General features: G+C 34.0%; 1 protein-coding gene across 3 annotated transcripts in view; it reads left to right on the top strand.

Moving 5' to 3' along the window:
• The window catches only part of PPARG (peroxisome proliferator activated receptor gamma), a 61,017-nt gene that overhangs the window by 44,266 nt on the left and 4,589 nt on the right, over positions 1 to 12,162 (top strand). For all 3 annotated transcript variants that reach the window (XM_084293020.1, XM_084293018.1, XM_084293019.1), the window contains exons 5-6: positions 1,822 to 2,021; positions 6,061 to 6,511. In XM_084293020.1, the coding sequence (XP_084149146.1) occupies positions 1,822 to 2,021; positions 6,061 to 6,511 (651 nt within the window). The remainder of the gene's footprint in view (positions 1 to 1,821; positions 2,022 to 6,060; positions 6,512 to 12,162) is intronic.

Here is a 12,162-nt window from a genome sequence, read left to right as displayed (position 1 = left end):
TGGTTGAATTAATTCCTTGGTAGTCGTGCTGAATGTTCTCATCATTTTATTTAGGTTACACTAAGTACAAATATGAACTCCTTTTGTTTTATATCAATTTTTATACATCACTAACTTTGCCATCCATTCACATTGATATCTTAACAGAATGCTGGTAGTCTCTTTGAGCCATTACCGTATGTCATATAAACTAAGTTCATCATTTTTCTGTAGTTATTTTGCTCTCAGAAATAAGGAGGGCTGGCAGTGATGTCTCACTGAAAACTATTGTTAGTAGCTGACTAAGAGTACTTAGTGTTCCCCATGAGAGGAAAAAAAAAAAGTACCATGGTATATATGGTCCAAAACAAATATCATCTGGCAATCATTCAAAATTTCCTTCATGAAAAAATTATAAGCAACATACATTTACAGGAAAAAAATAAATGTTAATTTGTTCCTGTTGAACCAGATTTCCTTTCATGCTGATTTTTATTCTGACACATAAGCTCAAAAAATGCCCCAAAAATATGAAATATGCAACATCATTCAGAGACTAAGTATACTGAAAGGAAAATGTAGTAGAGTTGTAAAAAAAAATAAGCATACAAACAAATAAAAATAAAGAATACTATGAAATAGGAGAAATGATCAATATACTAAATGCTATATGTTGCATGTTTTTTTTTAACACAATTATTTATTCTCGCAAAAAAAGTGTCATTTTTGTTTATCAGCACACTGCCAGCATCCTCAAAACAGGAAAATGGCTGATGATTTCCAAAATAAACATCCCAAGTATAACAATTCATATGTATGTTTTTAAGAGCAATTTTTCTTTATCCAGGAAAGACACTAACCACTGAAAAAACATTTATAATATTTCTCTTTCCTCCTAAGGCTAAAATGCAAACCTTTATTTTTTCCTTCTGTTTTTTGTTTTGATGCTCTGTTGCTCTGCTTTATTTTCTTACTATAAAATAAATCCTGGTTACTGAAATATGATATGATAAGTCAGCTTTGATCTGGATGGCTCACTTGAAATATTTTCCAAGTCAATCTCTGTAAGTATAAGCACTGCCTTGACTATTAAGTATGTAGGTGAAAACTACAATTTTTAGCGCCTGCCTTACATTTGTGTAGAGCAATTGTGAGATCATATGACTAGGCAGAACCATTTCCTGTTCTTTCAGTACAGCATGTATGTAGGGTCACCGTGAAGAACTCAGCCTTTTCCTATTTTATTCCCTGCACAACCTTCTTTCCCATTCCTTAATTATTTTGGTAACATTTTATATTGCTTGCTAACTTAAGGTCTGTTGTACTATTTAGGAATCTATTCCTGCAAGGTATGTGGGTGGTTTTTTTTTCTAAACAAATGAAGAAGCTGAGATCCACATGGTGGTTTGCCCAAAACCATGCAAGGCTGAACATTCTTTCCTACCTTAGGCCAACTGAATTTCAATACCTTAAAGATTCTTTACATTTTATTTAGATTGGAGGTAGAATCAGTGGTTTTCACCAATTCTGTCTGTCAGGTGAGCTGACAATAGTTTTGCATTTCTAAGCAAGTTACTGTAATCTTACTGTTTGGACACGGATTATTTCCTCTTTGAGACTGGTTTGTTTGCATATGTTTGAAGTACTTCAGTAGGTTGCCCATAATACTGGATAGAATCATCTTAGTCTTACTTGCCTACCTACTATTTTAATTAAAAAAATGAAGAACTTATAATAAAAGGTGGCAGAAAAAAAAAAAAGCTATTAAAATATGCATATACACTATAACTATAACTATGCATATACACTATAACTATGAAAATTACTTGTCATCTTTTTCAGCCATCAGGTTTGGGCGAATGCCACAAGCGGAGAAGGAGAAGCTTCTGGCAGAGATTTCCAGCGACATCGACCAGCTAAACCCTGAATCTGCTGATCTGCGAGCACTTGCCAAGCACTTGTATGACTCATACATAAAGTCCTTCCCTCTGACTAAAGCCAAGGCGAGGGCGATCTTGACAGGAAAAACGACAGACAAATCAGTTAGTTCCCTCTGTTTTGTTTTGTTGTTGTTTTTTTTTTTTTTTTCTTTTGAGTAAATGATTTACCACATTGACAACACATCTTTAAAAAAAAACAAAAACTTTGTTGTTGGCAGTTGCATGTTTCAAGCTGTGTCTGAAACACAGGAAATGTTTTTAGATAGGATAAGTAAACATTATTTGAAAAAACTCCAAGTTCACCTAATAAAATACTTGAAACCAGTACAAGAATTTGAAGGTCATCTTAACCTTTTTGTATTCTCTGATCCATTCTTCCCGTTTTCCTTCTCCTTTATCAGAGGTTATCTTCCACACTATCTGTTTAAGGTGGCTATCTAGCTGTCAGCAGTTTGTTGCTATATTCTTCAAGCATCCGTATCATAGCATAGCATCATAAAATATTATCAGTACTGGCTCTATTCAAAGGAATATCCTTTTCGTAAGTGTCAAATGATTCACAGTACCATCAGCATCAGTAACCTTAACTACGATACTTATGGTGCTCTGATGACTTCCTGCTTTTAACTGGATTATTGTGTATCAGATCAGTATTCTATGCTGATACAAACTGAACTTTGAAAAGTAAGGAATAGAGATACGTGTATTTGTGGGTTCCTTTGGAAACTTCACTGGCAGTACCTAACTTTTGGTATCAGTGGAAAGAAGGACAAGTAAGATCTGATAATTGTGGTAGTTTTTTAAAAAAATGTTATCACTATTTTAGAAACTAAAGATAAAAATAGCTTTTCCAAAACTAACTGTTTGACATATTTTCTGAAATGATTGGCAGAAATTTTATTGCCAGGATTACAACAAAGACTGTATTTAATATTCTTTGTAAATTTCAAAGGTAGGAGAGGATTTGTTTTTTGTTGGTCTGTCTTTCTAAGGGCAGTTAAAATAATTTTAACATTGTCTCTAATTTGGTTGAAGAATTAAAAAAAAAAAAAACTTTAGATATGGTGATACAAATTTAGATACTTGCAATTTGAGTAACTAATCATTATGGAGTATATAAAGTTTGAACTACTGTAGCTTATTTATTGTGCAGTAAGCTGATACACTAAATCCACTTAAGGATCATTGCTTTTTCAGAGTCTTTCCACAATCCTTTTCCTCTCCATACTAGAAACAGTTTTCTGAGAAAGAATTAATGCAGCAGTTCAATGTAACTAGGTATCTGCATTGGGAAACATAATAGAAGTGGAGTGTGTAATCATATGTCTTGTTTATTGCCCTTCATCATAAAAATGTCACCAGGAGGCTTATTCTTTCTGCAGCTGCCCACTGTACACCTGTAGTACTACAAGTTCATCATAAGCTTCATACTATGCTGTAGTGATTATAGATGTGATTAGCAGAGCGAAAAGGAGAGAAGACAAGATCAATCACAGATGAGCATTCATTAGGCACAAGAAATCCCTCTGCTAAGTGAATATCACAGCCAAAAGAAAAGTCAAATTTATCATTTGAGCAAGAAGCACAGATATATCCCCCCAAAAGATTCTCTCCATCTATTTTATACATAATAGGAGAATTCATATGGGAAGGAAGTTGCAAGGAAATTTCTTTATTCAGAAGCAGAATAACTGTGCTAGGAGATTCTATTGCTTCTTGTACTGGATTCTTTAAATTTAAGTACAGAGAAGATAACCTGATTTCCTGCTTCTTCATCACACAAACACCAAGTATTTTAACAGTGAATAAGAATGTTTTGCAAGTTTTAAGGGTAAGGTAGCCAGTAATAATCAGTTCATTGCATTTTCATTCAAATTAATAGGTTTTATGAGTTAATGCCACCTATTAAGTGTGGTGTCTTAAATCTATCTCGACCTTAGACTGTTAGACTGCATCAATTGAAAAATGATCAGATATGTTAAGTCAGTATGTCAAAATTAAAATTACTGTTAGACTGCATCAATTGAAAAATGATCAGATATATTAAGTCAGTATGTCAGAATTAAAATTACTGGGTAAGTAATTCATCCTCTTTTGGGATATAAAGTGCTCATTTGACATAAGATTTTAGTCACAATGTTCATCTGAACTTTTTTTTAAATGACTTTTAACTCTTGATTGTCATCTCCTAATGTCAATAGAATGATGGTATAATATGGTCATTCTAAAGCACATATACATGCTTAGAATAGACAATTTTTTCTTGTACTGATGCTGCCACTTAGGATTTTATAGAAAGAATAGAAAGGAAAGACCTACCAGTACTAAAATATACATTTTTAAAAGCCTCCCCTCAGTCTTTTTATAGCAGTGCTTTACGTATGCATATGCATGCATATACATATGTGCAACTGTATAGAGAATGTTTTTTTCTGCTGACAAATAAGCACCCCAACTTGAAAAATACTTTATCCTGCTGGCTGTGTGTTTATTTTTTCAGTTTCACACTGAAATCCTAGTGCAAGTGGAAAAAACACTGTATTTGACTGAAACTCATGGTTTGGAGCTATGATTGCCTGTGGTTACTGTGCAAGCACTAATTTCATTGGTCCTGTAAGCAGCAGAATATTGAGTTAACTAAAAGAGTTTAGAAACTGAAATCCTCTTGTGTGGATACTATTATTTGAGTTCACAGATAGACCTTTTGTCTTCTAAGCAGCTGTATCAGTTAAAGGCAAAGCTATGACAGCTGTCATCCCTCCCTCTCTTCCTAGCGAAAGCGGGTTGGAGATCTGTGTTCAACTTAAGAATTTGGCACTGAGTAGACTGAAAAACTGGTTTAATGAATTTGGAATAGAATATTAGAAGGTTCCACAAGCTAATTCTATGAGAGAGGACTACTGCCCTTGTACAGGTTGTCTTAGGTTATTTTCTAATCTTTTCTACAGCTTAAAGTGAATACGAAATCTTAAGAATGAGCACCCACAAGGCATTAGAATCTGTAATCATAAAGGATTTTAAATTTTAAAATGTACTTCTCTAGTCCAATTGTTGGTGTGTAATTCCTTGTATTTTAATTAATCGGGCATGTTAACAAGCATATTAATATCAGTAGGTATTTGTTCAAAGCAGCATTGAACTGTTTAGTTACTTATTCTCTATGGAAAAGGTTCTTCAGATAAATTCAAGAAATCCTCAATTAACCATTTCTTTAAAACCAGAGGATACTTCTGCAAATCCTGAAACAGATTGTTGAAAAGAAAAGTTTTCTTTTTCTTAAAAGTTACTTTTCTCATCTGTTTTCAAAATTGATTTATTCCAGTTGCATTTATTTCACAGTCAAACTCATTCCTGTGTTCTGTATTGTGCTGCTGCATTGTATCATGTTATTTGTGATCTCTTCCTCAGAGACAAGTTTTAAACATAACACATCCTAACTTTGTTATTTTTAAAGCAATTAGCAGTGAAAGGTTGAATTTATCAGATAATACCATAAATTTTATAGTACTTACAGTACTTTCTAGAACTTGAACGTAACAGAATATGAAGTAATCAAAATATGAACATCCTATATCTTTCCACAAAAAAAAGTTGTGTCAGCAGAAACGCAGACATGTCATTGTATACTGACAAGATTATATTTAATATAAGAGATATAATAAATATATTTAATATAAGAAAGCAAAATTCATGTAAAAGCATTAACATTTTCGTTTGTTAATAAGTATTCCAAACTTTGAATTCTGTTATTACAGAACTTCTGTAAAGTGAAGGGAGTGTCATGAATATTCTAATTATTTATTAATATTAATGAAAAATTATTTATTTATATTAATTATCTATTCCTACCTTCCTGCCCTTCTAGTTAAGAAAAATGTCACCCAAAGTCCTATTTTTAGCATTTGCATTCATAAAGCATGAGAAATCCTTAGGAACTACTTGTATTTTCTGTAAGTCATTTTAACATCATGAGGATATTTACTTTAATTGGTTTATGAAGGTTTAACCCCAAAGCACCTAACCTTGATACACTTCTCAGACATTCCTAAGAGTTTTCTGACGAATTATAATTCAGTTTCTCGTAAGTCAAATGGTCATAGAAAAAATGTAAAAGTAACTTTTATTTTCCTTTTATTTTTAGCCATTTGTTATTTATGACATGAACTCTTTAATGATGGGAGAAGATCAGATCAAGTGTAAGCATGTGTCACCGCTGCAGGAGCAGAACAAAGAGGTAGCAATTCGCATTTTCCAGCGATGTCAGTTTCGCTCTGTGGAGGCAGTGCAGGAGATCACAGAATTTGCCAAGAACATTCCAGGCTTTGTGAATCTTGACCTGAATGATCAAGTAACTCTCCTGAAATACGGTGTCCATGAGATCATATATACTCTCCTGGCTTCTCTGATGAATAAAGATGGAGTTCTTATATCTGATGGACAAGGTTTCATGACACGGGAGTTTCTGAAGAGCCTGAGAAAACCTTTTTGTGACTTTATGGAGCCCAAGTTTGAGTTCGCTGTGAAGTTCAATGCACTGGAATTAGATGACAGTGACCTAGCAATATTTATAGCTGTCATTATACTAAGCGGAGGTAAGTGCTGTCTTATTTAATGATATTTTATATAATAGAATCGATGCTTTAAATTCCTGTCCAAACAGGAAAGTGCTCAGCAGTAAAGGATGGGAGTGAGTTTATTTACAGGTACTTCTTGGTTAGCTTTCAGCTTTCTTGGTGTTGTTTACCACTTCTTCAGTTTTGGGCAGAAACCGAAAAAGTAAATGACCTGATATTAGTGTTGGAGCTGCAAACATCTGCTGGATCAGCAAGTAATTTAGTTAAAAGACAAAAACAAAATCAGGACTGTATTTCTGAAAAAAAGAGGGAGGGAGGGGGGTGGAATTTCATTGGCAAGACTTTCTGAAAGTTTAACTTCTGCATGAGGATTTTTTAAACCTGCAATTAGACTGTGTGGCTTGCTAATTGTACACAAATAACTTTGACTCCATAAAAATTTCAAAATAGATGTGGCATTTGGCTTGCAGGATTGCGATGGGTTTTTTATTGGTTTGGGTTTTTTCATTCACACAAGGTTTTGTTTGCCTTGAAGAGGGAAAGAAAAAAAAAAAAGAATGCATTTCTCAGGAAAATGATGCTCTGAAAAATGCCTCAGAGAAACAGGCATTGTGTGTCCACTCTATTCACATTTCCTAAGCTGCTCTGTTTATATTAATGTTTATACTTTGAGTGAAACATGAATCTAAAAGTCCATGTATCAAACTACATTAATTCTAACACTTCTTTAAAAGGCAGTGAATTTTCAGCTTATGTCAGAGAAAGTTACTATGTTTTATCTGATTCTGAGGTTATACAGCTATTTTGGGACTTAGCTACCCAGATTTAGTTCACTTAGAATCCTTCCCACCAAGAATCTGTGATATCAGATATACATTTCACGTCAGATTGAAGTTCTTGTACTTTGGTCAATACTATCAACTTAGTGATGTCGCACAAAGAAAATTTTACCCAACTGATCTGTGTGTATCTTGGCTTAGACCGGTGGTGCAGATATCAATGAGAGGAATGTGCTGAATGTTCTGAATTCAGATCCTCCACAGAGCAATGCAGAGTATTTTATTATTAAATTATGTTTAAGCAATCAAACACAACAACCACATGCTATTGTTCTAAAATGAAACATCCTGTTGAGAGTGCATTGCTTGTTATGCATAGCTTCCTATACATTTAAATTCACAGAAAATTACTTCTGGCATTGTGTTTCATTCAGTAAAAATGTAGTATCACAGTATGGGTTATTAGACCAACTAAATCCACTTCAAACAAGTACCGTTCCCAGAAGACATTTTCTCGTGCAAACCTTTGAACACGATGATCCCTGAAGACTCTGAATTAATTCAGTAAAGGAAAATATGTTACTGGTGTATTTTTGGTTGACTTTGATGGGGGAGGAGAAATTATACAAGCCTATTAGGGCACTACACAAAACATGCCAGTATTTTGCATTTTCTAATATAATGAAATTTAACAGATGAGAAACAGGCCTCTTAAAATGCAATCCTAATTGAAAAAAGGGAACTTGCAATCTGCAAAACTAGATCTGCTATACTTCAGTGATGTTTGGTTTACATTAGAGGAAATAGGTATGATGTAACTAATCATACATTTTAGATCTCAGGAGGACAATGATCAGGAAAAAAAAAAAAAGACTTCTCTGAACCAGTTTTATCAAGAATTTTTTTTAAGAATAATTTCTGAATTTTACCAATTAGTTCTTAAATAACTCTGAAGTAAATACATTCCATAAATATATATATATGAGACTTATCTAGAAAAATTCTTTAATTTTGTGATACCAAAAATCCCTCACTGTCTTTATTCAGAACTTATTTTTTTTCAAAAAAGGATGATAGTTATTTGTACAAACTGAGATTATATTTTGAAAGCAATTAAGCTTTGCTGACAATTAGAGAATAGTTTTTATCATTTAATTTAGAGCCAGATGCTACATGTATTGAACTGTATATATTCCGTGGTCTGGAACAGAAAACCAGTTTCTCAGATGTCTTAGATACTCTTTTTTTTTTTTTTTTTTTTTTTTTTTTCTTTAAGAACTTTGTGAATATCAAAACAGGACAATATCATTGAAAATAGGATTTTAAAGCCAGTACATATTACCTCAAAGACTTTAGTAGCTACAGTAATACCGTTATGTTTAAGTCACTGCAAGAAATACTGTGTACAGATATCCTAAAAAGAAAACCAGTTAGCGAAACAGAAAATAATCCTAGCTGAAAGTGAATTTGTCATTCCTCATCAAATTGATGCTGGTGCTGCCGTCTCCATGAGTGCTATCTCCTATGCAGCTTTAAAGAGAAAAGGAAAGGGAAAGAGAAAGAGAATTCCAGCTGGAATATTACATGTAGAAAGCTTTTCATTATGAAGTGAAATTTGTCACAAATCCGATAAAACAGTTCAACCTTTTGATATCGAAATAGTTGCTGTTGTAGTATATGTAGCAGTAACAAGAAGCTGACAAATTAGCTGTAATAGCAACAAAATGAAAGCACTCCCACTTCCACAACCATTTGATTGTTTCCGAGGTGCTCGGTGCAGCCACGCTGTCTCAGTGATTCCAAATGTTACTGTGAACTTGTTATTGCAAAGCTGAAGTTTGTTCTTGATATCTGTATATTTTGCTTTAAAATATTTCTGTAAATACAAACAAATCCTAATACTCCTAATTTTATACTGCTGAGACAGAGATACTGTGTGTGAGCAGCAAGACATTACCTTGTTCTTATGAAAGAAATACTTTATGCCATTAACAGCAATGCCAAACTTATTACAGCGTTCTTTTAGTTATAGTAGCTTTGAAAAATACACTTCGGTAAAATGAGATAAGGAAAACATTTTTCATGGAGATATTTTTCCTCCCTCTTGTATACCTCTGTGCCACTGAGGCATTTCCTCAGTTAGTAGCAGCCATCGTGGTAAAAATGTTAAAGAACTTGGAGCATCTTAAAAAATGCTATGTACCACTGAGGTGAAAATGAAATCTATCGCAAGAAGAAGATTTAAGGAGAATGAGGTGAATGTTTGGGTTTGTCCAAGACCTACTGGGCTTGATCCACATTTATAGGTAGAATAAACTCACTCAAAAAAAAAGTAAGGGAAAACTTAAAAGGTAATTCTATAGCATGTTTATATATTATGGATGGACCTGCACTCCTGTACAGTATCTTATACAGTGTTCAGCATATAGTGGTGCTGGGGAATTGTGACAGGGTATGCCTGTGAGGACCCAGGCTCTCTCAACACACAAACCAGTATTGCAATTCAGAAATGCTGCTATATTCACTTTTTCTGGTCTCTGAGTGAGTGTGTTCTTTACAGTGAACCTTGAGCTGTGAATAACTGAGGCTTGTTTAAATATTGCATTCAATAATTTTGCTACAATCTGAGGTCAAAAAAAGGTGAAGTTTTATCACTGAATAGTACCTAGAAATAGTCCGTATTTGACTCTTACACAAATCCTGCTCTAGCAAACCTGTTAGAACAACAACAACAACAAGAAAATACTTCCTAATCAGAGCAAGCCATGCAGATAATCACTGTGGGCTTTGAACCACAATTCTGGTGACTACAGTACATGTGACTGTCTCGGAAGAAAAACTCAAACTGCCAAGTCATATCTGCCTCAGCAAAAAAAGTAGTGCAGTTGTTTGGTTCAGCCATATCTTTGCCTGTTTTATCACAGTAAGATATTAGAATGTATATTTAAATGCAAAATTCTCTTTGTTGAAGATAATAAAATATAAAAGCATGGATAAAAGCATGTAGATAGCAATTTCATGTGTGAGGAACAGGAAAAGTTACAGTTACTGTTAGGAACTTGGAAAAAGCATCCAAATCTGTAAGTAGATATCAAACAAAATATTTTTCCCTGATACAGTATAAGACATACATTTATACAAAGTCATGCTGTTGACACCCAACACTAAGGGGTTATTAGTCTTTCCCAGTCACTGTGAACATTTTTCTTTTTTAGTTTTAAACAGCTTCCTGCAGAATGTTCAAATGAAACAGCAAATATGACAATGAATGAAAACCTAAAGAAAAACTGAGTAAAAAAGTAATAATAAAAAGGGAAACATGGTACTCTCTTAGTCTGAAAGGATTAAAGGCACGTAGCAAATAGCACACAGGAAAAAAAAAAAAATCAATAAATTGATCTTGTTTATCAGAGGCATAAAAATGGTTTCCAATTCACTGTCATCTCTGACCTTAATCACATCAATTACCTGTCCTTTGGCCTTCTGTAACCTAATTTCATTTTATCGTAAGAATGTCCTTCTACAACTCAATTGTTTCTCTTTCACATCCCTCCTCAGTTCACATTGCCATTTTCTCCAGGAGCTTTCGAACAGCATATTAGGTTCTGTATTCTTCAGAGGCCTCCACCACAATGTCTCTTCTAGTTTCCTCCCATTTCTCTTTCTCCCTATTCCCAAGCTGAATTTCTCTTGAGTCTTACTGCTAATCATTTCCTTTGTATTTTTTTCCACATGCCATGTCTACCTTGAGCTTCATACATTCACATTCTCACTCCTGCACAAAATACATCTTTTCCTCTTGTAACCCAATGAGTCTGCAGCATATACATTTAAAAGCATCTGAACAACTTGAAGTATTTGCCAACAGCTTGAAATAAAGCTTTTGCCTCTTATTTCCTTCTTTGCTCATTTAGATATGTTTCTTGGAACAGAAACAGCATTTTCCTCTGTAAGAAATTTTTACTGAGAAAGTATAGCGAACTGTCAACACCCAAAAAAATAATGTCCATATCCTGAAGTTCTCATTCATGAAAAATCTCACTTGCCTTCAATGGGAATTTTCCTTCCTCCTGATTTGGCCTATTTAAAAATAACATCTTATGATCTCCTAGGCTTTTGTCATAGTCATCTTTTCAGACTGTAGTTCCACTGGGTCATTATAAAACCATTAGACTGGGTTTTTCAAAGGACCTTAAGGATGTTAGGCACTTAAGTCTCACTGAACTTCAACTGACCGAGGGCACCCAAATTTGAGGGGCTCTCTGAAAAGTTCCAGTCTTGATACTGATCTTCTGGGTTTGCTCCCTGCACTCTAAAAATCGCACTGGGGAGTGCAGTGCTTGAATTGGGTTTCACTTCTGAAAAACTCACACCCTAAAAATTCCCACCACAAAAGAAGCAGGGGGCAAATGGAGATTAATCTCAGAGGAAATCAAGGCCACAGTCTTTGTGCTTCTTTATTTTTATATCGCTGTACACTGAGTCATACCCAGCTAGTTCAGAGTTCATCTGCAACACAGAAGTAAAATTTAAAGCTATCGCAACCCAAAGCCAAAATTGTCAGTTTTTAAGTACTTCAAGTTGGGAAGTTTCTGAAAGATATAAAGAAAGCAACTAGATTTTGCAGCACATGTAATCTAAAAATAAATATCTACAATTTATTAGAAATGCTCTAAGTATTTTTAAAAGTGCCTTAGTTATATTGCCAAAGTAAATTAATAAAAAGAAGCTTTGGAAACAGTTTGTTTGGAACCAGTTTCCTGCTTGCTGATATTTACTTGCAGACTTTCTGAGCCATATTTTATAGTGTTATCAGTTGAATGGTGTAAGTAAGTGACCTCTGGAAAACAAGAATGGCTTATTAGCATGAAATACCAGAGGGAAAAAAGT

Source organism: Netta rufina, assembly GCF_964035555.1.
Source record: "Netta rufina genome assembly, chromosome: 10".
Lineage (NCBI taxonomy): Eukaryota > Metazoa > Chordata > Aves > Anseriformes > Anatidae > Netta > Netta rufina.
The sequence above is the reverse complement of the archived record's forward strand: the minus strand, read 5'-3'. Positions and strand labels throughout refer to the sequence as shown.